Source organism: Mercurialis annua, linkage group LG4 (genome assembly GCF_937616625.2).
Source record: "Mercurialis annua linkage group LG4, ddMerAnnu1.2, whole genome shotgun sequence".
Taxonomy (NCBI): Eukaryota; Viridiplantae; Streptophyta; class Magnoliopsida; order Malpighiales; family Euphorbiaceae; genus Mercurialis; species Mercurialis annua.
This window is the reverse complement of record NC_065573.1, coordinates 16,479,859-16,501,798: the sequence shown is the minus strand read 5'-3', so window position 1 is coordinate 16,501,798 and position 21,940 is coordinate 16,479,859. Positions and strand designations below refer to the sequence as shown.

Genomic DNA, 21,940 nt, shown 5'->3' with positions numbered 1-21,940 from the left:
TCTGGTCAATTAAACTTCTGGAAAAAAAAAATCCTTGGGCTTCTGGCCAATTAAAACAGTTTAATGGCCAATCTAATTATGGGCTTATTCTTTTGAGGATGAACTTGGGCCTTCTAGATCTTCTAAAGAGTTATTTTTGAGTTTCTGGCCAAACCTCTATAATTAGCTTCTGGATAAACCTCTAGAATTAGCTTCTTGCCAATTAATCACGGTCTAATGGCCATCTAACTTTGGAGAAGAATGTGGGCTATATTTTAATTTTTGTGTAAACAATGTCCCTATATAATCTGCTTTTAAGGTGAAGCCATTTATATATATTCTTTTAGCCAAAATTAAATTTAATATTTTCACTATGGTTAGACCTAAAGTTTATTTTCTGAATTTAATGAATGCTTTTGGAGAGTTGAGAATCCAAGATTAATGCTTCAAAATCGTCTAAAAGTTGAAGCCAAATTGATTCAAAGAACTCACCTAAAAAATTCAAAAAATTCAAAAGATACACAAAAGGCCAAAGGGTGTAGATGTTCTAGAAGATGAAAAGAATTCAAAATCTTACTTCTTCCCCAAAACCTCTAGCAAACCTAAATCTCACTACCACCACCAAGGCAGCCGTTACGTCGCCGATGACAGTCCTTTTTTCGGCCTCAGTTGGTTCGTGCTTGCCCAGACGCCTCCAGCCGCTCGCCCAGCCTCTTGGTCACCCTCGCCAACAGGTCCAACAACTCGTTCGTCGCCCAGCCTCTCGGTGCACAATTTTTTTTTTAAATCAGCGAAAAAGTTCTGCTATTTAGAGTTGGATATTTCGCGACGAAGACTTTGCCGACAGATTGTTGCTAAGTTCATTCAGCGACATATTTTGGCCATTTTTTCCGTTGCTAAATGGCAAAACTCTTGTAGTGGGAACTTGCGAAATGTTTCTCAGAGGAAAATGCCACAAACATGCACTATCTAGAACTTGAGAAACAATTTTCAAAAGGTAAAGGCCATAAAAAATATTTCTCAAAACAAAAGAAAAATTCCACCAACGAGCACCACCCAAAACTTGAGAAACTTTTCTTAAAGGCTAAAGGCACAAACTGGCACCGCCAAAAACTTGAGAAACATTTCTCAAAACAAAAGGCAAAGGCTACAAACGGGCACCGCCTGAAACTTAAGAAATATTTCTTAAAACAATAGGCGAAAGCTACAAACAGGCAATGCCCAAAATTTAAAGAACAATTTTCAAAAGGCGAAGACATATAAAGAAACATGGGACAAAAAAATAAGAACAAAAACAGTAAACACAATTTTGAACGAATTAACAAGAGAAGTTGAATTAAAACAAATAGATGGCATTAAAGTGGGGTCATCCTCCCCAACAACAACATATTAAAAAAAATGATGAATGAAAACATATACATTTTTTTCAGGAACCTTTAGAGGAACGTCCCTGAAGAAGACCTTAGGGGCTAATAGCAAGACCTCCATGAAAAGCGCTATTGTGATCCTCATCAAATACGACCTCGATTAGATCTAGAACAACATTATTACGGAGCTTTCCAATATCTGCCCGCTCATCATCCTTGATCTGAATCTCCCTATGAAGATCGTCAGTTTAGAATCTCGATATTTAATCTGACCTCTTAGGACATATGTTGAGGAGGCTTGAATCTTTAGCTTCGACTCAAGGGTCGCTACTAAGATTGTCTTCCCCTAAAGATCAAACTTCAATGGAGCAACTTCAGGCTTCAGTAATGAAAGTTCTTCCTCTTGCCGTCGAGACAACTCTTGGATCTCATCTAGATAATCAGACATCTTATCAAAGTCCTCATCAACAACATGAGCCTTTTAAAGGCAACTAGTAACCCGAACACGTTCATCATCAAACACCTAATACCGTTGAACCTCGAAGAATGTCCGAATACAAGGCATCATCAACGACATCTTCCTTTAAATGTTGGTAGGTTGAGGGAGGACGTTGGGAAACAGTAAACATAATCAATGCCCGATGAACTGCATGATCTTGAATAGACCCACCATACGATAAAATGACATTGTCCTTCTGGGCAAGTTTGCCTTTACTAAAAAAAAAACAAGATTCTTACCAACAGAAGTAGGGGTAGTTCTAGTACGCTATTGACGGTCAACAGGAAGAGGAAGGTTATAAAAAATGGACCGTTTCTTTTACCCAACAAGAGCAGAAGAAGAACCAAGAAAAAATCCCATCCCATCAATAACCAACTTTGCAGCAATGGTAGAAACAACTACGGGAGGAGTAGTAACAGTATAAGCAAAACTATCAAAGAAGTAACAGAAGGACTCACGAAAGACAAGGACCTAGCTAAACCCACTTCCGGATGTCCATCTCTATTTGGATTAAAAGAAACAAATGGAGTTGAAGAACGGTCTAGTAAAGGAATAACATCCCGCGCATCGTCATCATTATCTAGACTGATGTTAATAGCTTCAAATAATTCTCTCGTCAGTTCTACAATAATATATCAAATGAATATAAAAATTATGTACGAATAAATTTAACAATAATTAAAGAAAAAAACCAACAAATAGTCTAACGTTGCACTCTTCAAAGGCCAACTCGACAATAACAAAAAGGAAAACTGAAAAGGAAAATAGGAAATTAAAGTTGAGAAAATTAATGCATAAGTAGAATATAGAAAGTAGAGTACGACCTCGATAAATATCTTATTATTCTAAAGAAGGAAAGATTTGAAAGCGACAGAAAAGAAAAAAAAATAGAAAAGGTGTTCACGGACTATATATACAAATAAAATAAAAAACAACCAAAATAGTAATAAATAAAGAAACCCAACAGTCGCAAACAATTTTTTTTATAAAAAAATATTTATATAAAAAAAATATTTATAAAATTTAAAATGTGCAGAAGACAGTGACCAGAAGATAAAACAACGAGAAGAGTCCAAATACGATATATATCACACTAGGTATAGTTGGTAGTTATATAAAATTCGAAAGAATATTAAATGAGCATTAATACGTACTGCTGTGCTCCATCAGAAGAGAAAATATAAATATCAACATATAGAGAGTCAAGAGCAGTATTTTAAAATCCGGACTGGTGAAAGAACCTATATCGTCAACAATTAAAGATTCAACAGTTAAACCACTGGTCTGACATGTTGAGCGTACTGTGAGTGAACAGAGACCAAGAGAGGCCGAAAGTAAATTAAATGAGTTAATTGTACAGGGTGCGGTAACCAAGACGATAAAGGAAAAAATCATGCTCAAATGTCTCTAATTAAAGTATAATTCTCTTCCTCATTCTTCTTTCCATCTTTTTTCTCATTAATACATTTTTAAAGTCCATAATTCAAATTTCATTTTTTCACAATATTATGAACCAACGATTTCTCTATTGTACCTGGGATATCAAACATCTAATTGCAATCCTTTTTAACACCAAATATTATATTTAATACAGTAAATTAAGTCTTCATCTTTCTTTATTCTCAAAAAAGTCTTCATTTTTTTTTTGGTTCTTTATCTCATAATTCAGATCTGAATTTTAAAAATGATCTATGAGTTTTCCGCGATGTTTTTTTGATTTGATGAATTTGATGGAGGCGAACCAGCTGCTGATGAGTTTAAAAGCATACATAATCTGTTAGTTACGCTTTGATATTAAAGAAACCGGTTTTGAAGGTTCAACCGGGTCAGTTTCCCGGGTTTTGACAGTTTTTTTCCGGTACAAACAGGTTGAACCAAAAATCCGGGTTTTAGGATGTAATTGGACAGGACAGGGCTCCGGTTCCCAGTCTAACCAGTTGAACTAGCCGGTCCAGTCCGGATTTTAAATCGTTGGTCAAGAGTATGAATCACCAATAAAGGTATTATTAATAGATAATGGTTCTACAATACCCAAGATTAAAGGTAACTACTGGAAAAAAAAATGAAAATCATTCTGACTTTTGATGTAGTGGAAACTCACTGCTCTAGGGGTCCCATCCAAAATATGTATGCATAGTAATAATCAGACCAAACATTTATTGAACTATAGTTGTGAAAAACTAATGAGTGCAAACAGAGTAATCGAGGAAAATGGACACCCTGTGAGATCTTCAAGGTGACTTTAGGATTGGAAATACCTCCTAGTCCTAAAATCCCTCTAAGATCTAAAGGGATCGTCACATGAAGAGATTACAGCCACCTACGAGCGTAAAAAGGACTAATATAAAAATAAAATTGACAGACATTCTAATAAAACGTCATAAGAAGCTAAAAATAAGTAGACTTTTACAACAACACATGAAGGGATGGACCTCCGTCACAATAAAAATGCATATATACATTAATATATGCTTGATTCGATCCTGTGAGAGGATTAATAATGCTATATCCTCAAATTCATACGTCGAAAATTTATATCACAACGATTCAAGATATTGCATCCAAACTCTAACGAGGTTTGAATTTATATGGTCATAATTGGTTCATATAAAATTATGACATACTAATTTCATAAAATAATAGTTTCAAACCAAAATAAAGAATATTCATTCTATATTTCGCACATATTTCATGAACTAAACATGGTCGTGTTAGTGATATGAACTAGGTCAATCATGTTTGACTTTATCATTTTGTTATTTATTGATTGGCAGTTTTTATCATTTTATATTAATGATTAAAATACTTGAATGGTTAATTCTTTTTAAGATCATCAAGTATGTGACTTGATAGTAGAACCCTTACGTTTAATAAAAGAATTATATACCATCTATCCCTAGTCTTAATAGAACATTGAGACTAGTATGATGTTGACTGATGATTATGTTTTACTAATCATGTATATGAGATATTAAGTCAAATCATAGGTGCTATTTGAGAAATAAGACAGTGGATGACCCACTGTGAGAATACTACATAGATCACTGTCATAAGTAATTCTCATTACAGTTCTATTAGTATAATCCTTTAACCTTGAAATCATCATGGATTTCTACATAGCTATTTCATATTTTGATACAGTCTTACATTATCTTTAACAGGATAATGGAATAGATTGTCATTGGATATGAAAGTAACTATGTGAGAAATGTGAGTGACTGAGAAGGAATTTGTCCCTCATTTATTTGAGTAAGATATCTATGGGCCCCTTTGAAGAAGATAGACTGAAGGAAATGCATGGCCATGCTAAAAGAATTGATAAAGATTTATCATTTTCAGTCTACTTAGAGTCAAGAAACTAATGATTGAATATTATAAGGATGACATGACTATGCCTTATATTCAATCTGGATATCGAGAGACAAAGGGATTAAAATATTATTGTAAATGGTTAAATCAGATTATCCATATTCGTATAACTTAGGTAGTCATAATGTCTTTTTAGAGGCCACTTATGACTTGTGGGCTGAAATAGGGATTTCGAGCCTACTGCCAACGTTATATGAACCTACAGGGTCGCACACTAAGAACATGCCCAAAACAGTTATGGGTTGTACAAGCCCAATGTGATTAAGTGATTATATATATGTATAATTCGTAATATATATATATATATATAATTCGTAATATATATATATATATATATATATATATATATATATATATATTAATAAATATATATATTAATTCGAAATTTAAGGATAAATGTTTTCCTTAATTTATTATTTTTGGAAGATAATAAATATAGTAATTAATATATATATATGGATGATTATCAAAAAGGAGTTTTTGATAAACATAAACTTGTAGAATTGCAATGAGATTGAAATTCGAATTTGTCTCAAACCCTAGTGTTGTTGTATCACTATAAATACACATTAAGCAATTGGTTTGAGAATCACGAAATTCATTATTCACTAAATCACTAAAATTCAAAATTGCTTGTGAAGCAATAGTGCTAGCACACAAGCACTAGTTTTGGCTAAGGTCTGTTCGTGTGGATACTCGTAGAGGACGCATTATTTTGGAGGCGTTTCTGATCCGAGGCCAGGTATCACCAAAGTGAACCACCTCCTTCCTTCCTACATTGCTGTTGAATTCGACATACAAGTAAGAATTAATTCTGTAGTTAATCTATTTATTCGAATTACATAGATCTTGTTTTGGGTTTTTAGATAAATTTTTGAAATTCCGCTGCGTTATGAACCTAGAAAACCCAACAGGTCGTCTCGGCAAATAATGGACTTAATTAAACAAAATTACAATTAAAACAAACAAACTTCGAGAACATGACGACTCTCCCTTTCCCTTACCAAAACCCTAACCCTAACCCTACCTTAAACACCACCTCAAACTACCATATTCCGGCCGTTCTCCACCACCAGCATCCTGCTGCCAAGCCCTCGGTAATCTACTTCGAAAACTACCCGGACCATTGGTTCTATTTTGACCTTCAGAGAGCTTTTGAAAAGTTTGGGTTTTTTTGGAAAAGTGATTATTACTAGAAGGAAGAATATCAGAAACAGGAGATTTGGTTTTCTCCATATCGATCAATCTCAGAAGATCGATGAATCGGTAGCCAAGCTCAATACGGTTTCAATTGGATACTTCAAGATTAGAGCGTTTGTTTAGAAATACCCTAACCCTAGCCATCATGTGAATCAAATTCCTAAGAACTCTGCTCATCACCTACAACCTGCTTCCGCCAAGACCGTTCCTCCTGCAAAATTTGTACTGAATTCAATCAGAGATTCCCGCTCCTTTACTCAGGTTGTTTCCAACGTAATTGTTCATTACAATTCGAAGGATTCGGCCGTTCCGCACAGTTTGATAGTTTCAGTTCGTAGGATTTCCAACCTCCTTGATGTTAGTTCTTTTCTTGAGAACAAAGGCGTCCGTTACTCATCTAGCTCCTTCATGGGCAGTTCCTTTTTGCTTCTGAATTTTGAGGAACCTTCTGACGTGGATGCATTTAAAAAGGCAGCTGCTTCCTCATTCCCGGATTATTTTGACAAATTACTTGCATGCGATGGCGACTTTGTTGCGAAGGAAAGATATACGTGGATTACGTTAACAAGAATTCCTATTATTGCATGGACTGAAGATTTTTTCATGCTTATGGGGAATCATTCTGGGCAAGCTATTTCAGTCCATAACTTGATTATTCTAAGGAAAGGTTGGACGCGGGTTCGGTTTTGATTTCTACCTCATCTCCGCTCATTAACAGTTCAGTCACGACGATTATTAATGGAAAAGAATTTTTGATTGACGTTAGGGAATCCGACCTCCCTATGATATGCTCCATAGACACGAACAACTCTTCTCCTTCGGACAGCTCTTCTTCACTTTCTGATTCAGATTCCCCATCCTCTCCTCGTTCTCTATCTCTTGCAGCTAACTACACAAACCAAGACAACCCAGTTTTTATCCTACATGATTCGGCAGAAGTCTCTAAGTTTGATTCATATCGTTCTATTCGCTCACCCAATCAGAATTTGTCCAATGTTACACAGAGAAGGAAATCGAAGCTTATTGATAATGGTGGTAATATAGGACCCGCCCTTTTGGACTCTAAATCAAGAAATACTATTTCAACCGGAACAATCAATGATTGCAATCGTTTAATAAAAGGAGTCAAGGCAGCAAAGGAAACGACAGATCATGTTGCATTAGAGGCGTGGAAAACATGGAAAATTGGTTTTGATTTGGGATTATTTGGGGAGGATAATGAGGAGCAGATCATCTCCCTCATCTCACAAGGTATTCAGAATAATTCTTAGAGATTATTCTTTCCAGGTTAGCCATTTTTTATGTCTAGTCCTTTTAACATGATCTCATGGAATTGTCGAGGTGGTTTGTCCTTTCCTAGGAAGCAGCGAATTATTCGCTTGCTTATTTCGAAACACATATAATTTGTCTTATTGGTTTAATTGAGTCTAAAAGAGACTCTTTCGATGATTTTCTCGTTCGTAGAATTTGGCCTAACTTAGATTTCAATTATTGCTTTTCTCCTTCGTCTGGTGCTTCTAGAGGCATTTTGTGTAATTGGAATAAGACTCTCATTAATCCTTATAGGATTAGGATGGGAGCTCGTTGGGTGAGTTTAGAGTTTATTTGGTTTTCTGTTCCTATTCGGGTGATCTTCATTTATGCTAGCAATTGCGCCAGGGATAGACTTGTTTTTTGGCAGAAGCTTTTTCTTGAGATAGATTATGACATGCTTTGCTTATTGTTGGGTGAATTTAACGAGATTCTTTGCCCGGGTGATATATTAAACTGTGATAGCCTCTCTCCTTCTATGCTTCAGTTTTCAGATTTTATCTCGGCTTCTAGCTTGATCGGATCTCCTCTTCAGGGGCGTCATTTTACATGACAAAACAGCACTTCTAAATCAAAGCTGGACAGGTGTTTCTTCTTGGCCTCTTTGCTTAGTACTTGGCCTAATTCAATCATGCAGGCGCTTCCTAGATCCTACTCGGATCACATTCCGATTGTTTTCAAATCCGAGATGGTCTCAGATTGGGGTCCCATACCATTTAAGTCTATCAATGCTTGGTGGGATCATTCAGATTTTTCATCTTTTATTTCTAATACTTGGAGCGATATTTCTATTAAGTTCCCTCACGAAGATTTGGTTGTTAAGCTTCGTGATCTTAGAACTCTGATCAAGGCTTGGAACATAGACGTTTTTGGCGATTTAAACCTGAGATTGAATTCGGTTGAGCAGGATATTAACTCCTTAGAAGCTGCAGCAGATTTTTCCGAGCTATCTGAAGTGGATTTGGCTCGCCTTTCTTCTCTACGGGAAGTTTACAATGTCACTTCTAAGCAATTGGAGTCTCTCTGGCATCAGAAATCCAGAGTTAAGTGGAATCTTTATGGAGACCGTAGTACTAAATTTTTTCACACTTCGGCATGTATTCACTTCAAGAACAGCTTCATCTCTGAGCTATCGGTTAATGGTCTCCGTTTCTCTTCTGCTTCGGCCATTAAAGATCAGGTGTTCTTATTTTACAAGAAGCTATACACACGTAAAAATCCTATTGCTTGTTCTCTTAACTCCTTGCCGGTTTTATGCGTGTCCGAAGCTCTTTCTTCTTCTTTGGTTTCCGGATTCACTGAAGAGGAGGTCTTTATGACTCTTTTAGGGCAGGATGATAACAAAGCTCCAATGCCAGACGGGTCAACTTTTTTTTTTTCTACAAGAAAGCTTGGCATGTTTTGAAACATGATATTATGTCCTTGTTTTTGAATTTCCATATGACAGGTACCTACCCCCAAGGTATTAACACGGCTTTTCTAGTGCTTATTCCTAAATTCATTGGAGCTTCTAGGCTTTCTGACTTCAGACCTATCAGTATGATTAGTGGCATTTTTAGACTGCTAAGCAAGGTGTTAGCAAACAGATTATCTCCTGTTATGCCGACCATCATCTCTGCTAATCAGTTTGGTTTCATTAAGGGCCGCAGCATCCATGATTTCCATATGCTAGCTTATGAGATCCTTCATTTAGCTTCCCGTCGCAAAGATCAATTTTTCCTTATCAAACTTGATTTCAAAAAAGCTTTCGATAACATCTCATGGGACTTCATTATTAAAATCATGGTTAGGATGGATTTTCCTACGACTTGGACAAATTGGATTTTATCGCTCTTCAAATCCTCTCAGTTATCGATGTTAGTTAATGGCTCTCCGACTCAGAATTTCTTTATGGGTAAGGGTGTGAGACAAGGCGATCCAATTTCGCCAATGCTTTTTGTGATTGCCGTCGAAGGGCTTAAAGCCTTGATTGATCAAGCCATTTCTAAGAATTTTCTGGATGGTGTTCATATTGAAGGATATTCTGCGCCGGTATCTATGCTTCAATTTGCAGAAGATACTCTGATTTTTGTTCCAAACGACATGAATATGATTGCTAACCTTCTTCGTATTCTTCGATGTTTTGAGTTAGTCTCTAGCCTTCAGATTAACTATAAGAAGAGTTCTATTCTAGGGGTTAACGTTGACGATGCTTCGTTACATTCTGCTGCCTCCATTCTGCAGTGCCCTATAGGTAGCTTTCCTATTACGTATCTTGGTTTACCCTTATCTTTAAATCGGTAAAGGAGGCTCTTTGGCAGCCTGTGATTTCTAACTTCCATGCCCAGTTAGCTTCCTGGAAAGGCAATCTGTTATCTCCTGCAGGAAGATTGATTCTTGTTAAATCGGTCATGTGTAGCTTACCGGTTTACTATATGTGTTCTTAGTTTATCCCTCACTCAGTTTTGGTTTCCTTGGACCGGTGCATGAAAAGATTTCTTTGGTGCGGCTCCCCTACGGCTCAAGGTCTTTGCAATATTGCTTGGTCGAAAGTTTGTCTCCCCTTCGATCAAGGAGGTCTGAATATTACTCAATTCAGAATCAAAAATAAGAGTCTCATGTACAAGTGGATTTGTAAGTTGATCTCCCCAAGCAATCTTTTATGGTTCTCGGTTATTTGTCAGAGTTGCTCCTTCAGTTCTTGGCATGATATTGTGGAAGTTAATTACTCGTTTCTGTCCCATATTTGGCGGGATATTTTTTCAGCTCGTGTGAAGGATGTTCACCATTGGAATAGTTTCACTTCGTCAATCTCGTTTAAAGCGGGTAATGGTGTTTCTATTAAATTCTGGAATGACGTCTGGCTCGGTACTGCCCCTCTCAAATTGCGTTTTCCAGACATGTTCCGGAATAGTAGAATAAAAAATGCTATGATTGCAGATGTTTTCAGCTCGGGTTCTGCTGTTTTTGCGCCAAACTGTTGGAACCGTCGTCTGCGCATTGGGGATAAGGACGACCTTGACCGACTTCTTTCTGATCTTCAAGCTGTTTCGGTCACTGGTTCAAGGGATTTAGCTCGTTGGCAGCATTCAGATTCAGTTTTTTCATCAAAATCAATGACAGTCCTACTGCAGCAGAAGGTGGTCGACGATAATCAGCTGCCGTATTCTGGGTTTTTTATCCCTAAATCTGGAAAATGAAGATCCCTCCTCGCATCCAGTTCTTCATCTGGTTGGTGGCTTGGGATATAATTTCTTGTAAACCTTCGTTGGTCTCAAGAGGTATTCTAAATCCCGCTCTTATTTCTTGCTTGGTCTGCCGTTTAGATGAAACATCAACGCATATTTTGCTGCATTGTCCTTATGCTTGGAAGGCTTGGTGCTTCACTTTCTCTAAGTGTGGAATCATTTGGGTAACGCCCTCTACCATAGATAGCTTTTTCACCTGAAATGCCTTGCCGTTACATGCCTATAAGGATTTATGGAAGATTATTTGGTTCTTTTTCGTTTGGGAGCTTTGGAAGGTGCGGAACAAGCGCGTTTTCAAAGGGAAATCAACTCAGATAAAGGTTTTCGTGCATTTAGTGATTACTAGAGCTGTTTTATATTATTCTTTTTTTCATCCGAAATTTCCATATTCTGGAAATGACGTGTTTAGATGCTTAGATTGCTTTGTAAAGTTGAATTGATCGTTTTGATTTGGCTTTTTTTTGCCTTCCGCGCCTTGTGGAAGTGCTAATATATCAGCATTTATCTAAAAAAAGTAATTGACTTAACTGGGTTGAAAGTTAGATTTGTAACAAATTAGATATTGATGGGGCAAGTAAGTATTTGAGGCAATATCCAAATGGCAAGAGAAAGTCCCAATCAATCACCACCACCTGATCTCTTAAGTAGGCCCCACATATTCTCCAGGACTCCACGTGTCATGATTCGGCTTTTGTATCTATATTATTTTCTAACCAACAAAAAAATAAAAAACATGATCAAACGGAAACCACTTCAAAGTTTTTCTCTTATCAATTCAAAAATAAATTTAGAAACAAACAATTTAGGGTTTTGGTGTTTTCTCCAATTCAGGTAAGATCAGCTTTAACCTAATTTTTCATTCAATTTTATCTATCTGCTGTTTCTACGCAATTTAGGGTTTTGGTCTTTTGAACTGATTAGCTGTTTTGTACTGATGATTGTGGTCTCGTAAATTTTATTATCTTGATTTGCAGCATTTTTAATTGTCCTTTTAATTTTGATTCAATTAGTTTTGATTATGGTTTTCAGTTTGATTGCTGTATGATAGACATGTTTGATTTTGGTATATATACTGGCTTGAATGATGGAGTTTCTGAGGGTTTGTCCCGTCTTCCGGAGTCGTTTCCGGGAGGAGAGTTACTTCCTTTGCCTGCAATGTTATTACTTCTAGTTGCAACTGTTAGTTATGTGGTAGTGTGAGCAATCTTGAATGCTATGCTATATGGTTAATGAGTCTGTTTTTTTAGCTCTTTGATGTAACTTTTGTGATTAAATTTGTTCAGTTGAAGAGTTAATTTGTGGATTTTATCATTTGCAATTGTTTCAGGTTACTTATGCTAAATTATTTCTATAGTGTTGGAAGTGAATTCAGCTGCTCTTTCTAAAACAACCATCATCCTTGGTGGAAGCTTTCGCAATGTCGACTGGAAGAAGGGTCTCACCCAAAGATATACAAGTGGTAAGCTGTTAAGCATTGAATTTTTAAATTTGGTTTGGTTTAAATTTTACAGTCGATGGACCCTCTGGTGCTTGTTTGCACATGGATTTTGTCATTGCTATTATGTTAATTTTGGGGTAGAGTTTTTCTGTGCCATGTGAACAGCCAGTGGGGAAGTTTTGGTACTGCTTAAGAAAGGCACAGACAGAATACACGAAAAGAGAATGACTGGAGCTGTTGCAATTTCTTCCTCTCGTATTAACTTTGTAACTATCTTGTAAGAGTCCGAATTTTGTATATGCACATGTAATTTAGGTAGTATAGGCAGTACTGCATTCTGGAGCACGGTTTTCATAGTCATTTTAATTTTCTCAGATATGTTCTTGGCCAAACGTAGATCAATTCTGCTGCATCATTATTTATGCTTTTGAATCTAGAAGTCAGAAGAGGCCAAATACTTGAAAAAGAAAACAAATTAAGCGAAAAGCTATATGCTTTCTATTTTTATTGTGTTTCTTTTTGGTGTTGAAGATGGCTGCTTGAATTTTTCGCAAGGCTCAAAATGAACTCTGTGTTGGTCTGGGCCTTGTATTGTAAAGCTTAGTAGGGTTGACCTCAATGCAGATGTCCTCAAGAATTGATTGAGCTGATCATAGGTATTCGCTTGTTGCAACTGATTGACTATTTAACTATGACTAGTCATCTAAATTTGAGAAGGGCTCAAGTTGTTTTTGGTTTGAGTAGGTCTTAGGTCGAATAATACAAAGCTAGAGAAACTTGGACAATTTATTTTAGAGCTAAGAATAGCTTGAAGGACTAGTTTCTTCTGTAGATCTTTGAGGTTGGTCGTGGTCACTGTGTTTGGTCTAACATTTGTCGAGTCATGACCAAACCAATAATGCTTTTATGAGCGAGCTCTTAATAACCTCATACATTCTAAATTTTTATTTCAACTTTTTTTAAATTGCTGGCTCTCTTGTCTAAATAACACTTCCCAATGTCTGCTTTAATTAGCATCTTATGTATTCTACTAGCCAGTGTAGTTAATTACATAATTTTGGGTTTAGGGGAAGGGTTTAATTGTCCTACAACTTGCAAGATCAATAATAAGTAGTCAAACAGCACAAGAAATTCCCATCTTTAGGTCATTATTGAACTTCCATAATTGTTCCTTTGCTGACAATTTAGTAATCCGTTGTTATAATGCATTTTTAGCTTGCTGTTATAGGTAAAACAAAATTATCAATTAGGGGTGCACATTTGGTATTTCAGTTCGGTTATGTAGTGAAATGACACGAGCTATCTATGTCTGAAGGAAATAGAGACCGAACTGAATTAGGTGGGTAAAGTTTGGTTTGGTTTTACTGAATATAAGAGCAACTTTTAGTTTTAGTATTAATATGAAAATAAATACTAAACTATATAAAATGTGAACCAAACCGATCATTTTTGGTTTGGTTTGTTTGATTCGGTGCACATCCCTAAATGCAAGTTCAAATCTAGTGAAATTTTGATTTGCTTTGATTTATGCTTCAAACTATTTTTATATAAATTTAAACTTACATCTCAAAGGATAGAGTTTCTGCTTAGAAAAATTTGGTCCATTTGTTTAGCAAACTTTTCTCCAATTTCTCAATTTCAACTCTATGTTCAAATCCCAGACCCAAATGTGGCTTGTGGTTGTTGAGTCAAAGAGCGCTAGTCTAAGTTAAGATATGATGGAAGAAATTTAGTGGCTAGATTTTATTTTGCTGCAAACTCCATACTTTTCTCTTTTCTTATTTGCATACTGAGTAACTATATAGTTATGTGTGGATTTAGAAATTAAAAACGTTATGGTATTTGTGCTTTTTATCAGTAGTGTGGAGATGTAATTGTTAGTTCGATTGAAGTTACGACTTGTTGATAAAAAAGTAAAAGCTGCTTGCAATAAGAACAATGGAATTTGCGAACTGTTTGACAATGGGTTCTCATTTAGTCTTTCCAATGCCTCTTAATATCAATATTTTAGCAAAAATAGCTACAAATGAATATGAGAGAGAGAGAAATCTGAGGATCAATGTTTTTTTTATCCCATTGATACCTCAAGTTTCCTAAAGATGCTTTAATATGTTGACCCTGTTTCTTTAGCAAAAGAGTGGAAAAAAATGGCATGGTTTTTGTGTTCTATCACTTTCTTTTTTATTTCAGGTTTAACCTTGATTTATATACTATGCCCTCTCAATATCTTTTTTGGCTTATTGATCTCTGGTTCCAGGTGCAAAATCTTATAGAACGCTGTCTTCAATTGTACATGAACCAAAGGGAAGTTGTGGAAACTTTATTAGCTCAGGCAAAGATAGAACCAGGCTTCACCGAACTTGGTAACCATCAATTATTTTTTGTCTAACTTTAAATAAAATTAATTTTTCTATATTTTGAAGACATGCCATGAATAAACTTGAAATTGTATGCTCCACCTGCCTTCAGTTTGCTATTAGTATGCCACAAGTAGATGACAAAAGCATGGGCAAAGCATATAGAGAGCCAATTTCAAAATCTCATTTCAATTAGTTTGTAGTTAATACTTTTTCCTTATGTTTGACTGAGCGGTAGAACAATTTCTTGCGACTTACTGGTTTACATTGTTGTTTACGGAAAGCAAACTGACTTACCAATTTAATATCATTGAAGAGTTTTATGTTATATTTTTGGATCTTTCTACACCATCCGATTGCTTTTTTTCTCTCCCTCTCTTTTCTAAGCTCAATTGATTATGAAATTATTGCAGCATGGCTTTCTTAAGTTGTGCCGCTATTAATTTTTTTTATTCAAATTGACATTGACTCTTGAATTAACTGAAAGGCCAAATACATCCTTCTCCTTGAATCTTTAGTTTTTGGCAATTGAATGTAGGAGCTGGAGAGGTGGCTGACCTTGGCTGTATGTGCAAGTGATAGGTGAGTCCAAAGAGTGAAGCAGGAGAAACCATCTCTTACCTTTTGCATTTTCTTCTAGTATACATCTAGATACTTGTATGTATTACAAGGCACTTAGTTGATTGGTGGTTTTGTAATTAGAGCTATGCAGTCTTTGGTGCTGTTACTCTTAAAAGTAGGATAGTATTGGGGAATTATAGGAAATGAGGAGGAAAACTTTGTATTGGGTGGGGTAGGTTGATGGAACCTAATCGTTTTCCCTTGTTTAGTTTTTGTGATTCTTTTACCTTGGTTATCAGAACCACAACACCCTATATTATTGATATGAAAATGTTCCAAATGGAAACAAAAATTGAAGACATTATGGAATAAAATAAGGATTTGGGTTTGAAGTTCCCACAATATCAAGATTCAAAAAATAAAAGATATTTTTTGGTTTTCTGTTGTTACTTTTCTATTTATAGTCATGGTAAGGTGAAGTGGAAACTGCAGTGTCCCATATCTGGGATGCGAGTCAAAGAAAGTGGTTTATATAGCTTAAGGTCCAACCCAATCTATCAAAATAGCTTGGGTTAGCCATTTTGAACTGGTTTGGGTATAAATATCAGCAGCCATGGGCTTGGGATGCTACAAATGGTATTAAATCCCATATGAGTTTGGATTGTGCCGAGCATGCTTGGTGGATAAGGGGGTGCTAGTGAACCATAATCCTCGATTGGGGTCTGGGCCTAGATCAGTCACAAAGAGGAACATTGCAAGTTTAAGAGGGAGTCATTGTAATGTCCCACATTGGGTTTTTGAGGTAAAGAAAATAGTTTTTTTATAGATTAAGGTTAAATTAACTCAGGTTGGTAATTTACTGGTCAATGGTTTGAGTTTAGAAGTTAACTGGCCAGTTGGGTCTGAGGTATTACAGAAAAACTGTTCATAATGAACATCCTTCTTACCAGCCATTCTAAAATGCCATCTCTAGTTAACTGGGGAGACAAAAATAAGTGCCCGTTTCTTTTTTCCACGTCTTAATTCGAATCTGAATTGACTAATCAATTAATATGAGTACTTATTTTAAATGTTCACCATTTTTCTTAATTTTTTAATGTATTTTTTAATTGATAGAAGTGATTGCGTAACTCCCTTGTTTTTGTTCTTGTTTGATCAACACATTATTTTGTAACATAGAGGGTACAACTTCATGTTATTTTAGGTAGATTTACTAACTGATTGTATTTTTATTTGTAGTTTGGCAAAAACTTGAGGAAGAGAATCGGGAATTCTTTAAGGCATATTATTTGAGACTGACAGTGAAGCACCAAATAATAGAATTCAATAAGCTGCTTGAGCAACAGGTGCGATTGATGCATCAAATAAATCCTGCAGGAGTTCCTTCAATGCCTAGTTCTAATGGAACTCATATCCCATCGAGTAAGACTGCTTCTCATCTTGCTGTACATCGACATTCTGTCTTCACTTAAAAATATAATACTTTGCTTTACTTGCATTTGATTGTTCTTTTTAAATGCTTGATATTATTTCCATCTTGGACCAACACATGCTACATTATGGACTTCTTAGCATATTTTAGTTGCAGGAGAAAAGAAACTAAAATGTAGACATAGGATGATATAAACGGGCCTTGCTGAGCGTGGAATTCATCCCCTTGAATGTTTTTGGATATATAGCTCACTTAAATTGGGTGGAACCTGGGAATAGGATCTATACAGTTGAATTCAGCTAGTTTGGCAGTAAGTCCCGGTTGTTTGAGTATTATTGAAAATGTTTGGATTGAAGGTTTTTTTTTTGTCAAAGGATTGAAGGATTGGCTGTGTATGAAATTGCTTGGTTGGATAGAATATACTACATGAATGGAGATTAGATGAGAGAAGAAACTATCCCTTTTTATTTATATATTAATAGAGTTCAATTTTAAATCATCTTGGCTTAAAATTCCTTGAATCCACGTGTACTGGTTTCTCTCTTAAAATCATGTAGTTTAATCAACCATTTCATCACCCAACTTGAAACTGAAACAAATTTGGAACAGATAAAAACTTATTTACTCCTAAAATTCATCATACTCCTTCTGTCCCAATAGAGTTGTCCACTTTGTCATTATCATAGTTTAAGAAAACGCAATTAATGTTATAGATTTTTCTAATTTTTTCTCTACTTTTCTTACTATACCCTTATTTAATGTAGCCTCCTCTTTCAATTTTACTTATAGACATCAATAAATACTAGCTCATTAATGGATTTTAAATAGGGATAACATAGGAAAGATTAAGTTTAAAAATTTTTACTTTTTAGAAATGGACAAGAGTTTTGGGACAATTTTTTTTGTGAAAGTGGTCAATTCCATTGGGATGGAGGGAGTACATGTTTTCGGGAAACACAGTTAATGATGACTTAAATTGCAGGTGTAAAATACAATTATTATGAAATGGAACATCAAGTATCCTTTATCAAATACGTAATTTCGCTCAACAGAGACAATGTTATTTACTAAAGTGTTAGAGTTTTCAGCTACCTCACTAATGTAACAAGCACGTGCGAGTAGCTCCATGAAAATATTTATTTCAATCAAAGAAAATTCTTCTTTGTGAAGCTGATGCTCTCTCTTTAAATAATTTCTATACTTTAATTGTTTGTTTTAAGGTAAAGTGTAGCGAATATATTTGAGTAGATTCTGGGTAAGACCTTGGGAATTCAGATAGATTTAGTGTTGTTTATGTTAATTTGCGTATATAACTTCAACTTTTGCTGTTGACTAAGAAAAAAAGATAGATTTTGGAAAACCAAATTTCTGTTAAACCCTAATAGAAGGTTCACCTCATTGATGGATTTAAGCCAAAGGCAATTTAATTCATTTTTAACAGGGTACTAAATGTCAATTTTTCTAAATCCTAATGTTTTCTTTGTTTCATGTGCAGTATTACATCTTAATTATTTTTTATATTTTGTAACCATTTCAATTTATGTGTTTATCTAATAAAAAGGAAAGTTGACATGATACAGTATGATTAGCTGATTGCTGAATCCATGTCATCTGAATGGTCCTTTTAAATTTCTTTCATTGTGTATTTAATCTCAGTTGAAACAGTGATGATTTTGCCTAAGTTGTTCCATACTTGCCATGGTTATTTCAAGTCCCATGATTTTGATAAATGATTTACTTCCTCAGTGCACCAAAGTTCATCATGCTATGCCCCAGATCACCCCGGATCTGCTCTTAAGCCAGAGAATATGCATCATCTATATGGTTCCAGTATGACAAATGCTTACACCAATGGTGGGTCATCGCTGCACTCAAGTATGCGCACTGCTGTTGAAATGTCTGCACACGCAAATAGAATTGATGCCCCTCCAAACATGCTCTCAACCCAGAGCTCTAACATGGGTTTGATGCAAGGATTAAATGGTGGAATGATCAAATCTGAAGCTGGTTATTCAGGAACTCCCCCTTATATGTTTGCTGCAGATGGAAATGTCTTGGAAGCTCGTCCATCAATTGCGGATGCATCTGTTGCATCTTTCAGTAGTGTAGAGTCCAATTCACAAGCTATAAACGAACCACTTCTGGAAGCAGACACTTCTTCTTATGGATTTTTGAACCAGATTCCTCGAAATTTCAGTCTCTCTGATTTGGCAGCTGATTTTGCTCAGAGTTCAGGTATATCCCTCAGATCTGCACGCATGCGCTTGCGCATGCATGTGACTCATTTTGCAATGGGAGCATGTTCTCTTCGTCCTTTCTTTTGCGTGTTTCTTTTGATGACTTTAATTAGTAGTCGATGGTTGACTCAGCGTTTGCTTATAATTATATGGGGCTCCGTTATGTTATCTTAACGTCAACACAGATGTTAGATCATATGAATGAAGTTGATAGAGCAAACAGCTAAAATTCTTCTTATGTGCTCTCATTTGTTGCCTTTTGAGAACTGATTTATGGTTTTATTTTATTTCCTGGTTTCATAATTCAGATATACTGGAAAACTATGCCAGGTCACCCTTCCTGTCATCAGACAATGACAGTTTTCTAGACTCTCATGAAAGAGAAAACCAAGGTTATACCTTTGATTTAATAATGTTTTGTACATCATTTAATGTGAATCTAATATGGTGCCCTGGCCTTACAGGTGACAATAAAAGGTTGGACACTATATCAGAAGGTGTAAGTTATGATGATTTTGGAAGTGAATAATCATAAATTCCAGTGGTAAGTTCTTTGTAACGCATTGTGTGTTATTACGCTGCTACCTTTGATTAGTTGAGACTTGATGTGCATCCTATTGGAATAAATGAGATAATACAACGTTTTGAGAAACTTGTGCAATACCATAGTCGTCAGAAAGCTAATTATTGGGCGGATCTTGCAAAATTTGATAAGCTAAAGTACTCTTTATGTCCTATAATTGATCTTGTGAGCCTTCTGAACCTTTTACATTACTTTGATATCTCAAAAAGCACCAATATTAAACGAAATTATTTTAGGAAATTTGAAAGTTATTCAATTGTTTTTCCCCAAAAACAATAAGCTGTATAGAATTCTGTTGAGATTCCTAAGCTAACTTGAAAGTTACTCAATTATTTCCCCCCCGAAAAAATAAGTTTGTTCCATAATTTGTATTTTAAGATAGGGAAGGGTGTTGCATGTGGAGCTGAAGGAGCAACTTTAAATTTTAGTCCATGAAGAAAAGTCTGATTTTTTTATTTTCAAATTGGATGGCGATTTTTGTAATTTCAGGACTTAAGCTTGCATAACAGAATATGTAGGAACCTTTTTTTAGGAAAAAGAAAAAGTAGAATACAGTGATGCTATTCGGAGCAGTTATAATCTATAAGCAAGCCGAGCATCAAATTACATTAGCAGCTCCGTTGTGTAGCTTTTATCTTTTGTATTTTCTTACTCGGTTTGCTCATCTACTGCAGGTCCAACTTGCAATCGTTTGGCCAGGTCTGTAAATAGCATTTTAGAAGAGTAAAAACTTCAGGTGTAGGTATTGATTGGTGTGTACAATTTCACTTGCTACGGTTTGTAGCATATGATACTTTGACATTAGGATTGTTTAGAGGGAACTGTCCGAATAATGCAACATTTCCATATTTATAATGGAATCTTAGGAAAATGGGTACTTTTGTATGGTTTGATGGTTCCTTATTGATTGTTTCATATAAGAAATTGTGCTTTTCTTGGAAAGTAGATTCTGATGGAACATTTTTTTTTTTTTGTGGTATATCAATGAAATGTGTTGTGTTAATTTGTAATTTTCTGCTGTTACTTGAAGGCATTTATTACCTACTATTAATAATTTTACAGTCTAGTGCTGCTTGTAGTTGAGAAACTTAAAATTCTGTAATTTGATGATGGAAGTGACAAATTTGGTGCATTTTCTCGTTGTGGTAGATTAACCAGTGAAATAAACATTCTTAATTATATAAAAATTGAGAGAGTAAATAAGTGGTCCTGTAAAACACCTTAGCAAACATCTAATAAAACTTATATATTGAGTATTCTGCTCTGCAGACAAGTCCTCAGTTTTAAAAACTGATTTTTCTTTCGGCGATTTCAATGGATTTGCCATCATTCTCTCTCTCTGATGACGATGATGACATAGAAGTTTGCGACCTAGGAGAAAGGAAGACTGCAAACTCCCTATATGGCAAAATCCTATTAATGAAAAGAGTTAACAGAGAAAGATTCATCTCTACCATGAACTTTATCTGGAGAACGGAAGACCCTGTGATGGTTGAGATGGTTAGTTGCAATATCTTTGTCTTCCATTTTGGAACTGAAGAAGATAAACGATGGGTCTTGGCCGGTGGACCCTGGAAATATTTAGAGAATGTGGTGGTCCTTGAGGCCCCAGTGGTGATTGGGGATTACACTAGTATGAAGTTCAATCTAGTTTCTTTTTGGATTCAAATCCATAATCAGCTTTTAATGTGTATGACTAAAGAAACTGGTTTGTCTTTGGGAAAGCAGATCGGCATGGTGGAGGAAGTCGACCATGGAGCAACTGCAGATTGCTTAGGGAAATATATTAGAATCAGAGTTCAAGTGGATATCACAAAGCCTTTGAAACGCGGCTTAAAGGTTAAAGCTGATGCTGCTGGAACCTTAATTATTGCTATTCTGAAGATGAAAGGTTGCCGGATCTCTGCTACAGATATGGAGTTTTGGGACATCCTATTCTAGAGTGTAATAAGGTGAAAGGTGCTAATCATTCGGGACACAAGTATACTGATATGATTAGTTATAGATTATATATATATAATAAATATATATTAATTGCAATTCAAAATTTAAGATAAGTGTTTTTCTTAAAGTTTTCTTCTTTTTGTTTCTTTTTTTCCTCCAGTTTTGTTCTCCAGTTTTGTTCTCTTCTTCACCGTCGTTCCTTCATCGGTTCGCCGTCGCTCCGCCATCGTTCAACCGTTGCTCCATCGTCCTTTTCATATTGATTTTAGTGATTTTTTTAACTCATGGTGATTAATATAATTTATATTAACTTTCATATCTAAATAAATTATTTTTTAATTTTTTTAATTTTAGATCTAAAAATGTGCATGAAACACGATTTTATGATGAAATAAACGATTTTCAGCATAAAAAAATAATTTTCTGCAAAACAAAA

At 35.5% G+C, this 21,940-nt stretch overlaps 1 protein-coding gene across 3 annotated transcripts; it reads left to right on the top strand.

The window, feature by feature from the left end:
• The first annotated feature begins 11,673 nt into the window (after window positions 1-11,673).
• On the top strand, window positions 11,674-20,502 carry LOC126677435 (uncharacterized). 3 transcript variants are annotated; one of them, XM_050372046.2, is made up of 8 exons: window positions 11,674-11,783; window positions 12,280-12,411; window positions 14,648-14,753; window positions 16,548-16,730; window positions 18,487-18,975; window positions 19,286-19,369; window positions 19,442-19,521; window positions 20,235-20,502. In XM_050372046.2, the coding sequence occupies exons 2-7, from the start codon at window positions 12,370-12,372 to the stop codon at window positions 19,504-19,506; spliced, it is 969 nt and encodes a 322-aa protein (XP_050228003.1). In that variant the 5' UTR covers window positions 11,674-11,783; window positions 12,280-12,369; the 3' UTR covers window positions 19,507-19,521; window positions 20,235-20,502. The 3 variants fall into 3 exon arrangements, with proteins under 3 accessions (XP_050228003.1, XP_050228004.1, XP_055961404.1); XM_050372047.1 differs by having other exon boundaries at window positions 11,679-11,783; window positions 12,307-12,411; XM_056105429.1 differs by lacking the exon at window positions 11,674-11,783 and adding an exon at window positions 12,556-12,667.
• Window positions 20,503-21,940: the final 1,438 nt, after the last annotated feature.

Coding starts and splice junctions, on each gene's coding strand:
- LOC126677435 (XM_050372046.2), top strand. CDS start 12,370: ATGTCGACTGGAAGAAGGGTCTCACCCAAAGATATACAAGTG. Junction 14,754..16,547: donor ACCAGGCTTCACCGAACTTG/GTAACCATCAAT, acceptor TTTTATTTGTAG/TTTGGCAAAAACTTGAGGAA. Junction 18,976..19,285: donor TGATTTTGCTCAGAGTTCAG/GTATATCCCTCA, acceptor TTCATAATTCAG/ATATACTGGAAAACTATGCC.